The sequence below is a fragment of the Rhinolophus hipposideros genome (genome assembly GCF_964194185.1).
Source record: "Rhinolophus hipposideros genome assembly, chromosome: X".
NCBI lineage: Eukaryota > Metazoa > Chordata > Mammalia > Chiroptera > Rhinolophidae > Rhinolophus > Rhinolophus hipposideros.
The window spans coordinates 78,665,368-78,689,945 of NC_138046.1; the positions used below are offsets into that span (position 1 = coordinate 78,665,368).

At 34.5% G+C, this 24,578-nt stretch overlaps 1 protein-coding gene across 1 annotated transcript in view; it reads right to left on the reverse strand.

Moving 5' to 3' along the window:
- ATP7A (ATPase copper transporting alpha) overlaps positions 1-24,578 on the reverse strand; it is a 132,853-nt gene that overhangs the window by 67,169 nt on the left and 41,106 nt on the right. Inside the window, exons 2-4 of the mRNA XM_081043611.1 lie at positions 16,382-16,522; positions 1,473-1,962; positions 215-940 (exon numbers count right to left, since the gene is read on the reverse strand). Coding sequence (XP_080899737.1) covers positions 215-940; positions 1,473-1,962; positions 16,382-16,501 — 1,336 coding nt within the window. The 5' untranslated portion in view covers positions 16,502-16,522. The remainder of the gene's footprint in view (positions 1-214; positions 941-1,472; positions 1,963-16,381; positions 16,523-24,578) is intronic.

Below are 24,578 nucleotides of genomic sequence, written 5' to 3' on the forward strand. Positions count from 1 at the left end.
AACAATTTCATCACATGATGTATCGTGATTTAATGTTTCCAAATTATTATGCAAACATCCCTATACATCTTTGTATATATCACTACCTCCTTAGGACATATTTCCAGAAAGAATTACAGTGCCTATTCTCATTTCCCATGGATAAAAGCCAAAAGAATCAGCAAAATGGAGATAAAAGAACATTACGGGAATCAAAGAAAAAAGTGGTGATTACCTGACAAGGTAGCATCAAATCCCATGTCTTCTATTGCTTCTCTCAAAGTTTCTGGAGAAGTTAGTAGAGGATCATACTCAACAGTTCCATTACTATTTGCAAGGGATACTCGTATGGATTTTACACCTGCCTTTTTTGATATGACACCCTCAATAGACTGCACACAAGAATTACAAGTCATGCCATCGATGTTTATTACGGCTTCTTGAGTCAAAGGCTGGCTAACTATGTTCAAAGGAATCTTTTGAAGAGATGGGCTAGAAGGAGAGTTTGAGGTACTCTCAACTTCATTTGTAATACTAACTCTATATTGCCCTAGTGATATGGCTTCTATTGCTTTTCTCAGGGTTTCTGGAGAGACTGAGCTTGAATTGTACTTTACTATAGCAGATTTATTCTCTAAAGAAACTACCGTGCTGCTTACATATTGGAGTGTAGATAAAGCACTTTCAATATTTGACACACATGATTTACAATGCATGCCATCTATGATAAAAGTGACTGTGGAATCATTGGTATATGATGGACTCCTTTGCTGTGACCCTTCTGAGGATGTGACTGGTGTGTTCTTTAGACGTTCTATATCAATCACTCCCAATTTGAGATACTTAGGCTGTTTTTTGATGAATGCTGGGAAGCCCACAGCTTCAATCTGCTTTTTTATTTCCTCTACTGTGATAAGATGAGGCTGATAAACAATAGTAGCTTCTTGGTTGTCCAGAGAGACTAATTAATAAAAAGAAAAATAATTATTTAATTCAGTTATTCCTGGGCCACTTTAGAAAACATCCTGTACAGTAAATCAATACTACACACAACTGTTTCTCTCTCATCATCGTCATTATCATTTCTGAAAATATTTCTGTTCTTTTCAGAACATCTTAGTGACATAGACTAGAAAAAAGAAAAAGGTGTGTCCACTATATCTACGGTCTCCAGGCTTCTGCATGCCTCAACAGAAAGATAGTAGAGGTAAAGAAGACACCAGGCATGTTGCATTAAAGATCCTGAACTCCATGAATTGTCACCCCAGCTGCCGTCTCTGCTAGTTCAAGACTCATGTGACTTTTAATTATAATCATTAATTGTATTGACATTAATCCTGGGAATACACTGTACCTCAGACTTCATTAAGCAATAAGCATTCTACTACCACACGTTCAAAACCTATGCTTAAGAAGAAAGCAAAAAGTTAAAAGACCCAAACAGAAAACTAAGCCTTACCAAACAATCAAACAAATAACAGCAGATATACTACCTTTAATTCGCTGAACACCTTGCAGTTTCCCAATTTTTCCTTCAATGGTGCTAGTGCATGAATGGCAGCTCATCCCTTCCACTTTCATCTTCAGCATGACTTCACCTGCTTGAGCCATACTGTAATCTTCGCAAGTTCCTGACTTTTTCTCCAGAGCTCTAGTATCTAAACTGAGATCCGGAACCAGTTCTATTATCTGATTGGCATTCACTAAAGAAGGGATTATTGTCACCACCACAGTTCTTTGCTGAGGGGAAATTTTAATGTCTGTCACACCCTTGGTCTTGAGCAATGTGCTTTGGATATGGTCCCATGGCGGAGCCAGTGAAGCAATAACAGTCAGAAACACGGTGTCGGTTAAAACAAGGAGAGGGTTAGGATTGTGGAGAATAGCATCAAAGCCCATGTCATCAATAGCTTCCTGTAGGGTCTTTGGAGTCTGTAGCTTAGGATCATAAATAATAGTTGCATTTTTTTCTTCCAGTGAAACCTTTTGGAAGGAAATTTCAGAAGTCAGTTTAATTAAATTACATGACATAGAACCTGAAGACAGCAATCATCATACCACATTCAAGAAGGATGAGGCAGGTCAAGCAGGCTAGGCAACGTTTGCAAGTGAGGAGGTGGCCCAGGTGAAGGTGCGAGGAAGGAGGTGGGTAAAAAAAAAAATGAAACAAATACTTCAGTCTAATGAAGTTTCTCTATTAGTTCTCATCCCTACTATTCTCCTTGGAAAGAACACAAAATGTCTTGTATACCTACAGGAATGGTAAAGCTATATGTAGGTATACGTGACTCAGGTACTGTTCAGACATTTGAAACATGCTCATAGACAAACACACCCTAGAAGTATTACCATGACTGCGTGCATCTCTCTTCGGCTGACATCTTACAAGAATTTATGACGTAGTCACACACACACACACACACACACACACACACACACACACACACACTGGGGAGTCAGAAGATTTGAGTTACAGTGTCAATTCTCCAATTATTGGCCAACTACACTCATTAGTTCTGCCATATGAAAAATGAGGAAATATGCCCTATTATCTTCCAGGGTTGTGATAAGGATCAGATGAGTAAACAGATAGGAAAGCACTTCTTTGCAGTAGCAAGTTATATAAAAGTAAACACTGAACAACTAATATTTATTAAGCACTTATTATATGTGCCAGGAACTGGGATTCTCAACATACCAAGCTAAGCATGACACAGTCACAGGAAGCAACACTAGAAGAGAGAACAGAGAAAATGGACACCAATTTGTTCCTGAGAACATGGGTCAGAAAAGGCTTCTTAGTGGAAATACACCTGAATGTTAAAGGACAAACAGAAACCAGCAAGGATATATAAGATGGAATTCCAGACAAACAGAAGCACAAGAGTAGAGAAAGATGACAGGCTGAAGAATGAGGGCAACTGCTTTATGATGAGACCTTTCGTATGCCAATAAGGGTTTATAATTTATCCTATAGGTGACAGTGAGCCATGGAAAGTTAAGAAGGGTGATTAATCCTTCATGATTATATTTGCATTTTAGAGAAGAATCATTTTGGAGGCACTGTGGAAGATGATGCTGGGGTGGAGTGAAGTGACATGGGAGAAAGGGAGATCAGCTACTGTGATTGCAGCAGTGGTACAATAGAAGGTCTGAATTAGGCATGGACACTGGGGGTAGAGAAAAGGGGCAATTCCAAGATACATTTAGGAGGGCAAGACCTAGTAAGGAGGGTAAAGGAGATGACTAGGATGACTTACAGGTTTCTGGCTTCGGCTAATGGATAGATGGTGGTGCCATTAACTGATATCACAAAGAGGAAGTTAAGAGATTGTAGTGGAGAGAAAAAAAAAGATGAGGAATTAGTTTTAGACTGGTTGATTTTGAGAAGCAGTAGGGTATTAACGTTCTAAAAGCAGTTAAAGTAGGGGTGTTGTCGTTGTTATTATTACTATTGATTATTACTGATTCCTGGTGAAAAGCTTTGTTCCTTAAAATAAAAACAACTTCAAAATAATTAAAAGTAATTCATAGTAGAAAATCACACTTTAAATCATCTACAACAGTTAGTTAAATCTTTCACTTATTTTAATATATATCATATTTTTATTTCTTCTTTTAGCTTGGTAAACAACAGCTATATATTTGACGAAATCATGACATGTGCCCATGGCATGGAAAGTTTGTAAGACTGATAATTCTAGTTGGTCAGGTTGTTCCTAGTTATGGAAGAGATCACTAGCATAAATGATCTAAACCAGAAGTAGGAAAATAATTCATGTTTTGTTTTAGAATACACTGTACAACATTTTCCATGAAAAAGCCACTGAATAGCCAAACCACATAAAGTTCGGACATATACTTTTGAAAGAGATGCAATATAAACATAGCCACTATAAAATGAAAACTTTTTTGTCTCTGTATCTTTAAAAAGAGAGATTCTTTTTTTAAGTTTTAATTGTGCTAATCTCAGGGATGAGGTCAAATGATTTTGTGATTAAGAAAATTACTTTAATCAAATATATAGTGATGGAAGGAGAACTGACTCTGGGTGGTGAACACACAATGGGATTTATAGACGATGTAATACAGAATTGTACACCTGAAATCTATGTAAATTTACTAACAATTGTCACCCCAATAAATTTAATTTAAAAAAAAATAAAGAAAATTACTTTAAAAAACTTAAACGTTCAAACTAAAGGAGGAGATGCAGAACAGATGAGGAGTAGGGAAGAAGTGACTATAAAGTGGCAGAACAAGGGTGATGGGACTGTGCCGTCTTGGTTGTGGTGGTAGTTAAATGAATCTATACTTGCGTTAAAATTCACCAAAGTGAAAAAGAAAACAAAAAACAATAAACAAAAAACAGAACTGAACACCAAAATATAGTCCATTTTACTGAATAATTTTTAAAACAAAAAATCAAATAATATTAAAAATTCAGTTCCTCAGTTGCATTAGCCAGCCACATTTCAAGTGTTAAATGGCCAACATGGCTAGTGGCTGCCATACAGGACAGGGTACACATAAAATAATGTCATCGTTGCAGAAAGTCCCACTGGACAGTACTGCTCCAGTATTATTATACTTTTCCTGATAAAGTACCAAACTTTTAAAAAAAGGAAGGGCGATTCTTTTCCCTTTCGGTTTAAATACATTGTATCTGGTATCTCTTAAATAAGACCTATTTTTAGGCTAATTTTTTAAATTTTTTATTTAGTTTTAAACTAAATTTATTAGGGTAACGTTGGTTAATAACATTATACACGTTTCAGGTATACAACTTTATAATACATCATCTGTATGTTCCACTGTGTGCTCACTACCCAAAGTCTAGTCTCTCTCTCACTATATACGTGACCTCTTTTACCCTCTTCATCATCTCTCCACCCCTTGAGCTAATTTTCCCCCAAAAAAATTTACCAACATACCCAATGAGAAATTATTCTTAAAACTGATTTTAAAAGCAAAAACCACTTTGTCAGTACATGGTTAGCTATACTTTGTACTACTTTAGCCTATCTTCTATTTATAAAAGACATAAGGAAATAAGGAAACTATGTACATAAAATACTATACAAAAATGTTGTATTACCCCCATGTTGTTTTCATGCTGCAGACTGGAAAACATTTCCTTATTTAGTAACTTCTATTTGTGTGTTTTAAAATTGGGCAAACACAGAGCACACACAAAAATGTTCCCCTTGTTTCCTTTTAAGGTAACAGCACTCAGACTTTCCGCTTAATGTTAGGTATCAAAGAGACTTTTCAAGCCTAAGGTCTCAAAAGAAACAAAAACAAGCAGCTCCTTTGTTTATTTCAAGAGGAAATTCACATAGTGATTATCACAATACTGTTCTGGATGCCAAATCCTTGGGCAGGAAGCTAAAATAGCATTTATTTATTCAACAAATATTTACTAAGCACCTATTACGTGCCTGGCACTGTGCTAGCTGCTAGGGATGCCACGGTGAGCAAAAACAGGCACAGACGCCCCAGAGCCGGAAACTGCTTGCAGCTGTCTGAGTCTGGGCCTGTGCAGCTACCGTTTCACAAGAACCCCACCAAGGAAAACCACCTTTGCCTATTCCCTACAACTGTTCCAAAGTCTCAACGGCTTGCCTTTTTCTCAGAGCCTTTCATTACAAACCGAAGCTGATATTTTTATTTTCAGAGGAACTATTTTTCCATTATATCATTAGTTCTTCTGAAAATAAACCAACAATCTACAAATTGTGAATGTGGTTCATAGGAAGGACTCAAGGTGGAGGACTACTCACTATATTTAGATGAAGGCAGGAGTGGGAGAGAAGAAATCAAACATACTCTGCGGCCCCAACAGCACTAATAGTGGTGCAGAGGGTGCTAACTGTCCACAAGGATTGTAAAGATCCATTATTTTAATGTGTAGGGTGTTATCTACCTAAATGTCTAAAATGTGAAATTCAGGCATAGGATACTTTATCTGTATGTGATTTCTGTATAATTTGCATAAATATACAAAGCTGCATCAGCTATTCTAAAGCAAGATAAAAGCTAGAACCTTGGAGAAATCACCCTAACTTGAAGGGCTTCAGTTTCTTGAGAGACTGGACTAGATAATTCTTTTTAACTCTTAACTTTCTATAAAAGCTAAAAACTTGTTACCACTTTTGGGGTAGTCATTAGTAGATTTTTGTCATTTGTATTCCTTCTCATTTGAATAAAAGGTGATCCAGTTTCCTTCATGAAGCCTAGGAGATTGAATATATTGCCAAAGAAACCCAGCAAGAAAATGAAAACTCCAAAGTCCATGTTCTTTCCATCCATAAATTATGAGGCAAAGTGATCTTCAATTTCCTTGAATAACTAAAATTCTATGTGTGGGATTTGAGCAATGTGTGGCTTATAAAAGAAAAAAAAAGAAAAACGCCTGAAAAGTGTTTGAACCAAATTTTAGTTCTGTTTGTCTCCCCCCACCTCCCTTATATTTCCTATCTTCTTCCCTACTGGTTTAAATTAAAAATGATTTAGAGAATTATTTCATTGGGCTTTTAGCAGGATTGACAATCAGTACATTTTAACTTATCCCCATTTTAAAAAGTCACTTTGGACAAAGTTCCTGGCTAAAGTTTTAGCACATTGAAATTCCTTTTTATCTTATCCCTCCAGGAATTAATTTCTATAAGTTATCGAAATAAATTCAGTTTAGTATGCTACTAAGTCAGTGTGTGAGTCTTCAGATGGCTTAAAGCCCACTTGTTTCCTGTTTTTTTTAAAAAAAAAATAGTTTCAGGTGTATAAAACAACATAGTGATTAGACATTTATATACCTCACAAAGTGATAACCCCAATAAGTTCATAGTTATTACAATATTATTGACTATATTCCCTATGCTGTACTTTATATCCTCATGACTATTTTTTTAATTATAGTTGACATTCAATATTATTTTATATTAGTTTCAGGCATACAGCATAGTGGTTAGACATGCAGATAGTTTATGAAGTAATTTCCCTGATAAGTCTAGTACCCACCTGACACTATACATAGTTTTTACAATATTATTGACTATAGTCCCCATACTGTACTTTACATCCCTGTGACTATTTTGCAACTACCAATTTGTATGTCTTAATCCCTACACCTTTCTCACCCAGCCACTCAAACCCCCCACCCATCTAGTAACCATCAGTCTGTTCTCTGTAGCTGTGAGTCCTTTCTCTTTTGTTTGTTCATTTATTTTGTTCTTTAAGATTCCACATATAAGTGAGATCATATGATATTTGTCTTTCTCAATCTGATTTACCATGTTTCCCCAAAAATAAGGCCTAGCCAGACCATCAGCACTAATGCATCTTTCGGAGCCAAAATTAATATAAGACCAGGTCTTATATTGTATCGTACTATATAAGACCTGGGCTTATATTACATTAAAATAAGACCAGGTCTTATGTTAATTTTGGCTTCAAAAGACGCATTAGAGCTGATGGTCCGGCTAGATCTTACTTTCGGGTAAACATGGCATTTCACTTAGCATAATATCCTCTAGGTCCATCCAGGTTGTCACAAATGGTTAAGATTTCATTCTTTTTGCTGGCTGAGTAATAATATTCCATTGTATATATGTACCACCTCTTCTTTATTCAATTGTCTATTTATGGGCAGTTAGGTTGCTTCCGTGTGCTGGCTACTGTAAATAATGCTGTAATGAGCATAGGAGTGCATGCATCTTTTGGAATTAGTGTTTTGCATTTCTTTGGATAAACACCCAGGAGTAGAACTGCTGGATCATTAGGTCACTAATCATCAGAGTAATGCAAATTAAAACCACAATGAGATACCACTTCACACCTGTCAAAATGGCCATCATCAATAAATCAACAAACAAGTGTTGGTGAGGATGTGGAGAAAAGGGGACCCTCTTGCACTGTTGCTAGGAATGCAGACTGGTGCAGCCACTATGGAAAACAGTGTGGAGATTCCTCAAAAAATTAAAAACAGAACTACCTTATGACCCAGCAATTCCATTTCTGAGTATTACATAAATTGACCTAGAGGATATTATGCTAAGTGAAATAAGTCAGACTGAGAAAGGCAAATATGATCTCACTTATATGTGGAATCTAAAGAACAGAATAAATGAGCAAACTAAATAGACACAGACTCAGAGATACAGAGAACAGATGGTTACTAGATGGAAGAAGCATTGTAGGGTTTGGTGAGAAAAGTGTAGGGATTATGAAGTACAAATTGGTGGTTACAAAATAGTCACGGGGATGTGAAATACAGTATGAGGAATATAGTGAATAATATTATAAAAATTATGTATAGTGTCAGACGGATACTAGACTTATCAGGGAGGTCACTTCATATACATATATATAAAGCCCATTTTCTTACATTTTCGTAACAACTCAACATAAAGGTAATCAGAGGTTTTTGAGAGTTTGAAAAGATTCTGTCATTTTACAGAAACTGAAGTCAGAGAAGTGAAATGATTCATCAATTATCTTGAATTTCTAATATGTTTGATTCACCACCTACAATATATTTTTGGCTCAACGAAAAACTATTTTAACACAAAATTCTACTGTTTGTTGAAAAAATAATGTGTGTATTAATCAATTAACACTCTACTTTGGTGCTTCAAGGTAGGGTACTGAAAATTAAAATATAAAAAGAGGAACATCAAGCTCTGAGATTAACACACCCTTTTTGACTAACCTAAGTAAAAGCTACTACTTAAAACTATTAAATCAATTTATTAACGAGCAAAAGACAATTCTTAGAGACTACAACAATAGCCCAAAACCAATCTAAAAATTCAAAACCCAAATATTTTAAAATTTAAAAGATGTAGAGATTGTGTCAGTTTTTTAAGTTGTAGCATTGGTTTTCATTAACTAAAACTATCTGTAAGCTTAGTGCTTTGTCAGAATTTTCATTGCTAATATGTCTTCATTTTACTTCAAAATTATACAACTAATGTATGATTATTCATTAAAAATTTTAAATACAAAGTTATAAAAAATAGCGAAAGTCTCTCTTCACTCCATTCCTCCACTGTAGATTTTTACCTTGGATTTGACCTTTCTTTCATTCTTGGGATAAAGATCAACTAAATCAGAAACCTAAGCCTCTTTGAATAACTGATTCTGTATCTTCATGGATGGATGACTATTACCTAGAAATTTATATTAAGCAAAATGCCTATATTACTCTAATAAAGTGTTTGAAAAAAGGAATGTTCAGTACACTATTACTTGCCATAGCAAAAGTCAGGAAACTAAAAAAGTTCCAAATAGGAATAAAAAGATTGATCTCTATATGTTGACATGGAACAACACCTAACATATCTTTGCTAAGTGAAAAAACCAAGGTGCACAACAATATGTATTTATATAAAAAAGGAGATTTTATACACACACATATACACACAAATAAATCATTTTATATTCATAGTCTACTTGAAGAATATATACATACATAGCAAACTGATAACTGGTTTCTTTTGGGAGAGGGATTTTACTCTGCACATGTGTTACTTTTTCAAGAATTAAAAAAATAGTCAATTTTAAGGGGAGCAAATAATGTATTGGCCCACAGGATGAATTTAGTTACTGCTAGCATATAGGTGGTCATTTTTTAAAAAGAACAGTCTATATAAGGAGAATGGACTGCAGTCTTTATCTGAACAAAGGGAAAAAGCACTCAAAAAGTTAGCAGTTTAAGTTTCAAGGACAAAGTAAGTAACTTGCTAATAAGGCATTAACCTTTGAAGTCATTGAGTACTTACATCTAATTAAATTTGTTTTTACATTTCCACTTTCAAAAAGGTCAAACAATCCCAGAGAAAGACCTTCACATTGTATGCCCATTTCATTTTCCCCAAGAACAGACCACTGGAGTAATTAAATTAAACTTCAGGTTAATCCCTTTAAAGTCTGCAGTCTTGACATTGGCAGGACAAACAAAGCACATTACACTCATTTATAAGCTTCACAATTTAAGACAAAATTCCCAAAATGTATTTAAATGATGAAGCTGCAAAGAGAAATAATCATCCATTCTACTTATTCTAAAATTAGAGACTTTTTGATTCTCCTTGAATTTTGTTAATTAAAGCTCTAATCTGTTCTACTGTAGCATTTTTTCAATAAAGCAAGCTCACTCAATTTAACATCACAATTACATACTTCATATCAGAGTTTTATTCCAATACTACCAGAGCTCCTTGACTTAGTTAAAACAATGCCCTCTCTAAATTTCTAAATGGACTGCACTTTAGCCTTAATAAGTACAATCTCAGAAACTATGATCTAGAAATTTTAAACCTTGACATTCTTTTAAAAGTGACCAATATTTATGTATTAATATATTGAGCTAAATTCAGATTATAAATTGTTTGGACATGGACAATTTTCTATATGATGCGTAGAAAGAGGTGAATCCCACCTTTTGTGGTCTCTAACACTGAATCATTATGGAGGGCCTTCTTTAAGAAAAATAATACAAGACTTTATATAAACAACAAAATTCTGTACAAAAGTTAGTATTCTGAATGAGTAACAAAATTATAAGTTACAAATTTTTAAAAGCTACTAAATACCATAAAAATCCATAAAATAACATATTTACTTCTAATACCTGATACACCTCTATAATATTTTATTTTCCTACATTTTTGGTTATACACTCTGCTGCTTCACTGGACAATGATTTTGTAAAAATATTTTTCAACAGAGAAAAGAAAGGTAATTGTCTTTTCCGTAGATCAAAATATTAATGAAAGTTTACAAAAGTTCCTTTCAACGTCACAACTAGACACTGATAAATTTTCAGAGCTGCTGTCAAATTTGGGGAAACTATTGAGTTTCTTTCATACGTGAGCTATACAATTTCAGGGCACTTCAGCAAAGTTTACTTATGCAGAGACTGGTCTTAAATAATACTCTTTGAATCGGTAACACTCATTTACTATTTTTATACTGGGCCCTATACCTTTATGTTATGACACTGTGTGAGTCGGTGGGTGGTAGGGGTATTGCTGTCCCTACACCAGAATTTTTAGCAAAAACGTCACTGTACACAGAAGTGACTAAGAACCACATATAGCCAAATATCCTACCAACCCCAAACTAAACATATCCCCAATTCAATCTCCCCTTGGTCAGATCCTCAAAATGCCCACGGCACATCCAATACCACCCAACACAAAGGGGAAGTCTAACAGAGGGGGAGTCAAAGTGGAAATAGACAATAAGCGTAAAGGATTGCGTTCAAAATATTTTACTTTTGCAAAAACACATAACCAGGTGAACACATTGCTAAGACTCCTTCCAGGGTCTCAAAGAAGTCAATGCAAATGAGGAGCTCTGAAACTTAAGCTTCATTAATTTCACAATAAATCTGTCTCAGAGCCTACAATACTTAACACTTAGTAAAATATTTTTAATTAAATGTATTAGGGTAACATTGGTTAACAACATTATTATATAAATTACAGGTATACAACTTTGTAAAATGACATCTGTATACTCTATTCTGTGCTCACTACCCAAAGTCTATCTAGTCTCCTTTGTCACCTTATATTTGAACCCCTTTACCCTCTTCATCATCCCAACCCCACACACAGTAAAATATTTTTTAAAAGAAGAAAGGTCAATAATATACTTTATAGCATATAGGCTTTCCACCAAAGGAAGAGAGGCAGAGGTCGTGTGTGGACAGAGCCCCAGAGAAACAGTTTCCAGGCTCTTGGCCTCGCATGGAAAGGTGCTGGCTCGGATAGTAGATGGCCGTCAGCTGTGGCTAGTTGGCCGTCAGCTGTAACCATTGAGCCATTGGCCAGTAATATAACGGCTGTGGCTACGCTAGCAGAAAAATGGGGGCTAGCAAGAGGATGGTGGCTGGCAAGCACCGAATGCAGTTAGTTCGGTGGATTGCATTTAGCAAGGGGTTAGTTGGTTGGCAGGGAAGCGGAAGGCAGGTTGCAGATCCTGTGGCTCCTCCTTCCTGTGTCTCCAACCCAGCCACCAGCAAGACTATAGTGGCATGACTCCCCTATCTATGGCTCCATGGGTGTTCCTTTTTGGCCTCATCATGTCCTTCGTTCTTATGTGGGGAGTGGGACCAGAGACCTCACAGGCCTCCCCACGCGACACTGGGGGAAAAAAAGTGTGTTCCCTTTTACTTTTAGCAATCAAATTGTGAATATGCCCTGCAAAGTGTAGCCTGAAATATCCGTCACTGGGATGCGTATAAATCAGTTGATAACACAAAGGGCTTTCACATTATATCGCTGCTACTTTTCTTTTACAACTTAATCGAATTCAAATGCATTTTTTCTGATCTTAAACCAGCTTTATTAAATAGAAGTGAATTCTGGGAAGATGCAGTAGAAATAGCAGCCTTACATAAGAGTAGGGTGCAATAGGCGTTTTTTTGAAAATCTATACAGGAATGTACTTGCAAATGCCAAAGCAGAATCTACTCCTACACATGGATATGTAGGCAAAAACAAATATTAATCTAAAATAATTTGCCGGTACCTAAGTCACCTTATATTCTGGCCCCCAGTACCAGCCTCATTAGATCAAATGGAGGAGGTTTAATTGGTTTCATTTGAGGATAAATCAAATGTAGGTGTCATACTTATTACTCACTGAAATTAAATGACTCATTTTTAAAGCTTTGAGACTGAAGGCTGTAGAGTTACTTTTGCCATCCTTTTTTCTAACCAACAAACTGCAAAATATACATCTAATTCTTAGATAGTTACAAATTAATGAAAAAAATTACAAAATGTGTTTATAAATTTGAATATTTTGAGGTTAACACATTTGAGAAAACCTACAGTATAGTAAATACTGTCACTTCTAAGCTTTTCCAACTTAGCTCTCTTCCCAAAACAAATTAAAGACAGCAGCATCCTTGGGGTGGGGAAGAGGCAAATGGGGAGCCTCTAAGACTAGAGTTATGTGAAGTTAGATGGTGAATACAAAAGAAAATCCTACTTTTGGAGCATGTGAAAGTAGAAAATTCATACCGTGTTTCGCCGAAAATAAGACCTAGCCGGACCATCAGCTCTAATACAACTTTTGGAGCAAAAATTAATATAAGACCCAGTCTTATATTATATTATGTTATGTAAGACCGGGTCTTACTTATATAACATAATATAATATAATATAATATAATATAATATAATATAATATAATATAATAAATATAATATAATATAATGTAATGTAATGTAATGTAATATAAGCCGGGTATAATATAATATAGACCAGGTCTAATAATGTAATAAATATATAATATAACATAACAATATGATATAATATAATATAATACTGGGTCTTATATTAATTTTTGCTCCATAAGACCCATTAGAGCTCATGGTCTGGCTAGGTTTTATTTTCAGGGAAACATGGTATCGACAGGACAGAAAACTTAGCAGAAGGCGTATTATACCAGGTATGAGCGTTCCTAGCCACAATCATTAACGCAGTCTTAGCTGACCAGACTGTGTAGCATAGACAACAAATCAGAGAAATAGTGTTTTCCCACCATACAAATAGTAAAATGGATCCAAAGCTTACTTTTCCATCTCTGACCAAGGTGATTATGAAATTCAAGAAATGGAAAATAATCACCTACAGTTTCACACATGGAAAAGAATTATCCACATACTGGCACCACACTTCACATGACTCTTAAATTAAGGATATTTTGTAAACTTCATAAAGAACCATATGTGCCATTAGCCAACTTTTGATAATAAAAACAAGGTAAACTGAAGCCAATTTGCTCAAGACCTTATGAGAAGTCTGAATCACAGATAAGAATATTGTAGAGACAAGTATGAATCCTATACTTCATTGAAAAGGCACACCCATTTTGAAATCTCTGAAGAACAAATGGGTAAAAATTAATGCTTAGATCAAGAATAATTAAAAGGCAGAGCTCCCATAAATATCTGATGTGAAGATACACGAAATATACTAGTTCCAATTTAGTGATTCATGCACTTAAAAATAAAATGAGCTTCTGATACTAGAAAGAATAAAAAACTCATAGACACAGACAACAGTTTAGTGGTTATCAGAGGGTAAGAGGTAAGTGGGGGTGGTAGAAGAGGGAAAAGGGGACCAAATATATGGTGATGGAAGGAGAACTGACTCTGGGTGGTGAACACACAATGCAATACATAGATGATGTATTACAGAAATGTACACTTGAAACGTATATAATTTTACTAACCAATGTCACCCCAATATATTTAATAAAAATTAAAAATAAATAAGTAAAATATTTTTTAAAAAGAAAGAATCCATTGGATCCCTAACTTTAAATCTTGTGCTAAATCAGATGCCTAGTTGGCCAAAGCTCTCTTTAGAATATTAATATCTACTGTGGGCAGTATGTCTAAAAATTTATCTTTTGCATGTGGATCTGAACTTGTCACAGGAAAATCATTTTAGGATTGATATAAGCTGATCAAATTCCAAAGTTATATTAATTTTGTTTTTATTTTATTTTATTTATTATTATGATTTTTTAAATTAAAGTTTATTGGGGTGACAATTGTTAGTAAAGTTAGATAGGTTTCAGGTGTTTCCACCATCACTGTAACAATAGTGTATAAAAGAAAATTACAGAACATTTCCAATAAATAGAACCACCACCAATATAAAGTTGTTTTAATAATGCCGAAAATTTAAATAATACTATATTACTACACAAATAAGGACACAACTCAATTAAAATGAGGACACAACTCAATTAAAACGACACATCTGGGGATTAACCCATTAAGCTTTGACACTGAAAATAAACATGCTCAAAAGTCAGCAATTCACAGTATAGTATTTAAGAAAAAGCATGCATATATTACCATTACTACAGTAGGAACCCCCAAACTTTTGGCCAAAAGGCAATATTGTTAATTTCTTTACCCCTTATATACAAGTTGAATAGAAATAGGGGAGAACATGTGGGGAACCAAACTGAATGGAGCATGGGAAAGAGTGGTGAAATCAGCTCCACTTCAAGCAATGCTGAGAATCCTTCAGAGTGACAAGGAAGGGGGTCGGGGGACAGCAAAAAGTCTTGGAAATGGCATGGAAATACACTAGGAAATTCGAATCTACTAGTCAGGGACCTTAACATTAAGTACAACAGGCAGGAAGACCAAGATCAACTCTTAGAAACATCAGCAAAACACATTATCAAATTCAAATGATGAGATGCAAGGATTCTCTTGAGTGATAGGTACAGGGAGGTTCCTTGTAATAGGCTCTCCACTTTGGGTATCTTTGAAATTTTTCATTAAAAGTAAGCACTCTTTGATCAAGTGGGGCTTATCCTGGGAATGAATGAGGAGTACAACATTTGAAAATCAATCAATGTAATTCACACATATTGACAACCTAAAGAAAAGAAAAATATATGACCATATCTAGATACAGAAAAGGGATTTGAAAAATTCAACATCCATTCATGATTAAAAATAAAAACCCTCAGAAAACTAGGAATAAAAAGAAATGTCCTTAACCTGATAGGGCATCTACAAAAACCCTACAACTAACACAATACTTAATAGTGAATGACTGAATGTTTTCCAACTACCGTAAGTCATATCTAAGACCCCTTTCATCTTTAAGCACAGGAAACATTCAAAAAAATTTTTTTACAGGACATGAGGTGGAATGGTATAATTTTATCTCCTTTGGGGTAGTCTTGTGTTGACTTTAGTATTTTGGGTTCTTGTCTTTAGAAGGTGCTAAAGAAAACTATTTAGCTTTTTAAATGTATTTGTAATAATTATATTAATAATTCATGTTCATTACAGAGAAATTAGACTACACAGATAAACCTTTGTTTTTCACTAAGATTCTCAGACAGTTTATAGCAGGAAGGTGTTAAGATGGTCTAACAGAAGTCAATTATATTTTTGAAATTAAAAATTGAAGGAAAATGTTTAGAAAATTAGTTATAATTTGTATGCACATGCTTAAGACTACATTATTATTTAACATAATAATTGTTATGCTATAAGAGAATGAAACCTCATAACCATCTCTCTGAGAACATACTTTTTAGTTCAGTATAAGAGTAATAAAAAGTATATCAGCATTTATATACTTATGAAATATAAATCTATAAATGTACAACCGTTATAATGTCAAGATTCCATCTTCAGATGTTGAAATTGGAAAAATAATAGAATTTCTTATTTTTATAAGAAGAGAAGTTAATGGGCCAAAGAAAACTAATTTAGCTTTAGGGTTAGAAGTATGATAGAAGTCAAGTGTGTCAGTGTGCCTTCCTCTATCTCAGTTTTCGAAGTAATTTCCTAGAAGAATTCCAGTCAACAGTATTTGACTTCACTAATTTCCAAAGAGTAACTTACTTTAATGTGATGTACACCATTCAGTTTTCCAATCTGCTGCTCAATGGTCCAAACACAGGAACTACACGTCATCCCCTCAACAGAGATGGTGACAGAATTCACACCCATACTTGGATCCATTTTGATTTCTTCTTTACATTCCTATTAGAAACAATGAACTCAATTTCAGCCATGGAAATAATCCTTCCTCAACTTTCCTCCCACCTCTTCAATTGAAAATATACTACTAATAAAATATAGTCAGCATTCTTCTCTCACCTCTTTTTACTCCCATTTCAGGGCCTCTGCTTTAGGTATTCCCTTGGTTTGGGACTTTCTTCTTACAGATATCTGCTTCACTAACTTCCTTGTTGTCTCTTTCAAGTCTTCCTTCAAATCTCACCTTCTTAAGGAGTCTTACACTGACCACCGTTTAAAATTGCAACCCATTGCTTTGTTTACGGTGCCCAAGACATGGAAACAACCAAAATGTCCTTCGATAGATGAATGGATAAAGAAGTTGTGGTATATATACACAATGGAATACTATTCGGCGTTAAGGAAAGATGATATAGGAGCATTTGTGACAACATGGATGGATCTTGAGAGAATAACGCTAAGTGAAATAAGTCAGACAGAAAAAGCAGAGAACCCTATGATTTCACTGATATGTGGTATATAAACCAAAAACAACAAAAGAACAAGACAAACAAATGAGAAACAAAAACTCATAGACACAGACAGTAAGTTAGTGGTTACCAGAGGGTAAGGGGGTAGGGGGTGGGTGATGAGGGTAAGGGGGATCAAATATATGGTGATGGAAGGAGAACTGACTCTGGGTGGTGAACACACAATGGGATTTATAGATGATGTAATACAGAATTGTACACCTGAAATCTATGTAAATTTACTAACAATTGTCACTGCAATAAATCTAATTTAAAAAAAAAATTGCAACCCACATCCCTTCCACATGCACATACTCTGATTCCCCTTACCTCTGCTCTATTTTTCTTTTTTTCATAGAACTTATCACCTTCTAATGTACTCCATAATTTACTTATGTTTACTGCTTATTATCTGTCTTCCTGTGGTGGTTTTAAACTATGTTCATAAATTCTTTGTTATTGTTTCCTTCAATAGATGGGAATTTAACTCGTTTCCCCTTGAGTGTGGCCTAGACACGGTGACTTGCTTCCAACAAATTGAATATGGTGGAAGCAAGGAGATGTGACTTCCAAGACTAGGTGATAAAAGGCACTGCAGGAGGGGGAACACATCATTGTGGTTTCCTCCTAACCCTCTCTCTTCAATCACTAGATCTGGGGGAAGTCACCTGCCATGTCATGAGGACATTCAAGTAACCTTATGGAGAGTGCATCTACCGAGAAACGGAGGCTTCCTGACAACAACAAGCAAAGACCTGAGGCCTCCTGCCAACAGCCAGTTGAGTGAACTGTCTTGGAAGCTAGCTGATCCTTCAGACTCAGTTAAGCCTTTAGACGCCTGCAGCCCCAAGCCAACATGTTGACTACAACCTCATCAGAGACCCTGAGTCAGAATCACCCAGCTAAACCACTCCCAAATTAATGATCCACAGAAACTGGGATAATAAACGTTTGTTGTTTTAAGCCACTAAATTTGGAGTAATTTGTTATACTGCAATAATTAAACAATATACTTCCCACTAAAATGAAAATTCCACAAAGGCAGGTGTCTTTTTTCACTGATGTTAGTTTGAACTACATGAAATTGCCATTACTGTGTATCAAAATAGTCAAATATTGGCAATTTCATGTAGATCAACTTAATATATGAAAGGGAAACAGTAGTTTCCTCTGGTGAGGGGAACTGAATGAGTGGTTAGGGGACCAGAGTGGGGAAAAAAATTTTTCACAGTATGAACGTTTTAAAAAAAAAAAAACTGAGATATAACTGACATGTAACATTGTATAATTAAAGGTATACAATGTGTTGGTTTGATACATTTTTATTACAATATGACTGCCATCATCGCTAACACCCCTATCACATCATTTAATTCTTTCTTTTTTGTGGTGAGAACAATTAAGATCTAGTCTCTTTTGTACCTTTTGAATTTTGTAACATGAGAATGTATTATCTCCTCAAGCAGACACACACACATATGCACACATGAAAGAACGTGGACCTGAAATACTAGAAAATAATAATATGGGTGTTTGTAATTAAGGAATTGTAAGATCCTTTGTCTTGTTTGGAATGCATCGAGAGAAAGAGAGAAACTCTAGATTTGTTAAGAATACATGTTAAAAACTTAAGCACAACTGGTAGAAGACTAGAAAATAGAATAGTTTCCAAAACAGTAGAGAGAAAAAGGGAATAAATTTAAACCAATAGATGGCAAGGAAGATCAATGAAAATCGCAAGAAAAGAACAACTAAGAATATACTTCTATAAACTCTTTGGTTTAGAGGATAGTGTGAAATGATTATGATAAAAGCAGTACCAAATACAGCTTAAGAGATTATTCAGGAAAAAATAGAGACTTCCCAATGCATATCTGAGTGCCTCTCTCAGAGCACCATAGATTATTCATGTGTAGGTAAATTAAAGGGAGTTAATTAGAATTTTTTAATTCTGTAAGAAAAAATTATATTTGGAAGAATACATTAGCAATGCAAATAACTTGCACTAATCAACAATTATATTTGGAAGAATACATTAGCTCAATGCAAAGAACTTGCACTAATCTTGCAAAGATTGCAAATTATATAGAAAATACCAAATTTTGTGTAAGAAGAAGAGGAATACTGAGGTAAAAATAAAACTGTCACCCAAAGCAGTGATGATGGCTGATGAAGAAAGAGAAACAGAAGACAACCTATTATTATGAATACACTATTACCTAGAATTGAAGTAGAAATAAAAATACAAGTCTTAGGTCCAGTAATACATATCCAGTGTTCATTAGGGGGTTTCTCTGCCCTTGGATAAAGATCCTGTTGTGCGACCATAATCAAAAATTAAGGACAATGAAATCTTTTTTAAAGACTCATTTTTCAAAATTAACAATGGTCAACTACAGAGCTCAAAAGTGGTTTTACAAATACCAGGAACTACACTGACTCTATTTTCCTCCAAAAGTCATTTCTCAAAAAATTGGTAACATCAGTTATCTCATAGGAGAGACAGAGAGCGGGTGAGTGGGTATTGGGGAGAGCTTTTGCCTTTTGAATTATGTGAATATAAGACTAATTCAAAATAAATACAATTTATAAAAAACTATGCAAACTAAAACATTTCTTTGCAATTAATTTATTCCAAATGACATAAAAATTACTGCATCATCTTAGCTCTGCTAAGCTCAGAGAAACAAACAGAAACTGCTACTGAATCACACCCTCTATTCCTAAAAGCAAGGTAATTAGTGGACTCGTTTCACTTCTTCAACTGGTTTCTGTGGAACTCTGAACAATTAATTTCCAAATTTCCACCGATATAATTTCCAAATATCTAAAAAAATAGAAGTCCCTTGGGGATAATTTATTTTCAAATGGTCATTTGGTTTCCAGCATATTTTCTTCATTATATATTCTTTTTTTTAGATATAATTCACATACTGCAAAATTCACCCTTTTAAGGTGTACAAGTCAGTGGTTTTTCGTAATATTCACAAGGATGTACAACCATAACAACTGTAATTGCAGAACATTTTTTTTCATGTGCTTATTGGCTATTTGTTGATATTTTTTGGAGAAATGTCTATGTAAGTCCTTTACTCATTTTTGAACAGGGCTTTTGGTTTTGTTGTTGTTGAGTTATAGGATTTCTTTACATATTGTGCAATATTAATCTCTTATCAGATATATGATTTCCAAATATTTTCTCCCATCTGTGGATTATCTTTCTATTCTCTTGATAGAGTCCTTTGATGCCCAAGTTCTTAATTTTGATGAAGTCCATTGTATCTATTTTTTTCTTTTGATGCCTCTATTCACTTTTTAAATTGAGATATAATTGACATATAACATTGTATTAATTTTAGGTGTACAACACAATGATTTGATATATGTATATATTGCAAGATGGTTACCAGCATAAGTTTAGTTAACATCCATAACTGTGCACAGTTACAATTTTTTTCCTTGTGATTAAACTGAGATCTACTATCACAGCAACTTTCAAATATACAATACAGTCTTGTTACCTATAGTCACCATGCTGTACATTACATCCCCAGGACTTATTTATCTTATAACTAGAACTTTATACCTTTTGATCACCTTCATCCGTTTTGCCCACCCCAACCCCGCTGCCTCTGGCAACTCACCAATCTGTTCTCTGTGTCTATGAGTTAAATTTTGTTCGATTCCACACATAGGTGAACTCATATAGTATTTGTCTTTCTCTGACTTATCTCACTCAGCTTAATGCCTTCAAGGTCCATTCATGTTGTTGCAAGCAGCAGAATTTCCTTTTTTTTTTATGGCCATTCATCCATCCTTGGACTCTTAGGCTATTTCTATGTCTCGACTATTGTAAATAATGCTGCAAAGAATATGGGGGCTCCGATGTCTTAGAGATATTGATTTCATTTCCTTTGAATAAATACCCAGAAGTGGAATTGCTAAATCACATGGTAGTTCCAGTTTTAATTTTTTTGAGGAACCTCCATACTGTTTTCCATATCTATTCATTGTTAGTGTAAAAATCTTAGAAAAGCTGAAAGAAAAAATCACCCCTAGGCCCACCGTTCTCAGTCTTAATTTCAACTGGCAATAATTATGGAATAATTGTAATTTATAGTGTGACATGATCTAAAATAGATTCATAATTATTAATCTATTTGTGTTATTTACTTTTAAAGTTATAGCTAAAGCTTTTCCAAATGCAACAGTTAACAATTCAGTTATGTCCACTGATTCTTCTTGTGAAATTACTGTTAAACTATTAACTATTTTTATATAAAGACTTAAAATATCTATTCAATACCATGTTACCCTAAAGATACGACCCAGCCGGACAATCAGCTCTAATGCATCTTTTGGAGCAAAAATTAATATAAGACCTGGTATATTATATTATATTATAATATTATATTATATTATATTATATTATATATTATATTATATAAGATCCAGTCTTATAGTAAAATAAGACCAGGTCTTACATTAATTTTTGCTCCAAAAGACGCATTAGAGCTGATTGTCCGGCCAGGTCTTATTTTCGCGGAAACACGATATATAAGAATAAATTTTGTCAAATTTTGTTTTTAATAACTTCAAGCAGAGCAGCCTTTTTATTCAATAAGTTTTTAAAAAATCATGATCTCTGATGAACCACACTGCCAAAGATTTTCACATTGTAGTAGTATATGACTTAAAATCTGTAAGTAAAAATAAGCTGTCACTGCCCTGAGAAACTCCATCTTCCTTCCTCTAACCAAGAGCATCAGTTACCAGTAGGACAAAATCTGAATCTTTGAATGAATAAGTGAAATAAGGTAAGAATCATAGAACTGAATTCGTTTAGAGGAGCTAGAACTACTTACTCTAGCTCAAAAGAAATTCTCCATACTGGCTGAATTTTCCAATGCATGAAATTTGATGATTTAGAGATTATCATATTAGTGCATATCTTCCCTTTTTTCAAATTTTTATTATGACAAATTTCAACCACATAAAAGCTAAAATAGTACAATGAACATCTATCTGTATATATTCAGCTTGAATTCAACAATTATTAACATTTTGCTATATTTGCTCTATTTTTTCTAAACTATTTGAATAAGTTTTAGAAATGTTAATACTTCAGCATGCATTTCCAAACAATAAGGACTCTTGCATAACCACAATACTACTATCACAGCTAAGAAAATTAATGATTGTACATCATCTAATACACATTCTCTATTTAAATTATCCCAAATGCCTCAATAACATCTTTTACAGCTTTTATTTTTCCCAAATCAAGATCCAGACAAGGTTCACACATACCATTTGGCTGTGTCTCTTTTGTCTCATTTAATCTAGAACAGCCCCTTCCCATATCCCTTTTCCCCAATGAAGTGACGTTTTGAATAATCCAGGTCAGTTGTCTTAACAGACACTGCACCCTCTTTTTAAAATGCAAATTCCTCTTTGACAGTTTAAGGGGCTGATATTTGGAATTATACCTCCTAATACCTATGCAAGATTCAGATGGGACAGGAAAGGCAGGTAATTGTGAGCAAAAGATACTTGGGCTGAAGGGAACTCAGGGACCCAGGTGAAGAGTCCAAGGTGGGGTACTTCAGGAAGCATGAAGCATTAGGGGCTAGAGGAGGGTCACTAGGAAGCTGTAATAGGTATGAAAAAAGAAGTAGAATGATGTCTAAACAAACAAATCATATCAAAAATTTGCCTACAGTTAGTCCTGTGCCTAAGAAAGGAGACTCTTCCTCTTTCTTCCTCCAGGACAGAACACTCAGACTTAGTACTACATAGCTCAGATACATTAGGGTCAAATGGGGCTTTTGATGGCTGATCTAGGTACATTACCAAAACTGACTCAATTGTTTTATGGGAAAATATCAAGTTCAAACAGCAGAATTGGTAACAAACTTTTGGAATACAATACACTCAGCAGATGAAGGCTAGTTTATCTGGTTAAAAATGTAAAATTGTAAAACAGTTTTATTATACGGTATGCCCCAGACCAAAGTACTGGAGAATTTCTCAGGCTTACTGAGGAACTGAGAGAGACTAGTAAAGCAGAAAGCCATTTTTAAAGTAACTGGATAATTCAACCTGGAAATATGTATTGGGAAGGAAAGAATTTCTGAGCACATATGAAAATTACATTAATACAGCCACATTTCCCACTACATCCTAATTAAGCATGTCAAATCATCTATGAATAATATGTATTTCCTTCTGCCTTCATAATTCATCTGTGCTTTTTTCTTCCAAACTCTACTTAAATTGGGCTTTACATGCAAAACCTCAGAGAAATTCCATCTCCCTTATATTATTCTATTATATATATGTGTATATATACATATACACACACACACACACACACATCTCGAATTGATTTTGTAATATATGTTATGTCCATCTTTTGAATTTTAAATATCTCAAAGATAGGTACAGTGAGGAACATTTTTTTAACCTCCCATTGCATTTAGTAAAATGACTCAGAAAACAGAGTCAGCATAAACAATTTGACTCAGTATAGGAAAAAATATAGGCTTCTGGGAGATGACAATGTCAAAGGAACAAATCTAGCGTGCAGCTATTTTAATGAGGAGACTCTGGGAACAAGAGCATCCAACAACACTGAGGGAAACAATTTCTAGTTATTAAAGTATTTTGAGTCACTCCCTAAACACAGACGGTAATCACCATCGGTAGTAGTATTTCCTAAGAGGAAGAATAGTATTATGACTAGATCATCATCTCTGGTTTGAAAACAAAACTGCAGAAGTTGAGTACAAACATGACATGTATGAAGGCTGACTGCTCAAATCCACTTCATAAAGTTGATCACAGAAGTTCAAACATTATTTTAAAATCTCCCCAAAATAAGTAGTTCTCATAATTTAGGAAAGGTTTCTGGATTCTTAATAAATTATACAGTAAAATTTAATTTTTGTTACAATTCTACCTGGATAATTTTTATCACTATGATGATCAAGAAAATGCAAATGAAAACCACAATGAATATCATAAAGTAGACAAAAATTTCAAAATCTGACAATACCACGTGTTGGTAAGGATGTGGAGCAACAGGATTTCTCCTATTCAGTTAGTGAGAGTATAAATTGGTACAATCATTAAGGAACCTGCTTGACAATATCTGATAGAGTTGAAGACATGCATACACTAGAACTCAACATTTTTACTCCTAAGCATATTTATTACTCTAGGAAAGGTCTCACACATGTGTATAGGGAAACATGAACAAGAATGCTCATTACAACAGTGTTTCTAATAGTTAAAACTTTGGAAATCAGAACACAGAAGAATATAGGTGGTAGTGTATATATATATATATATATATATATATATATATATATATATATATATATATATATATATAGCGGAGCACGATACAGTAGTTAAAATGAACTAAAATAGTGGTTCTCACTGGGAGAAAGGGAGATTTCATCACCAAAGGGACTTACGACAATCCTTCAGGACATTTCTGCTTATCACAACTGGGGAGGAGGCGGAAGTGCTACTGGCCTCTAGTG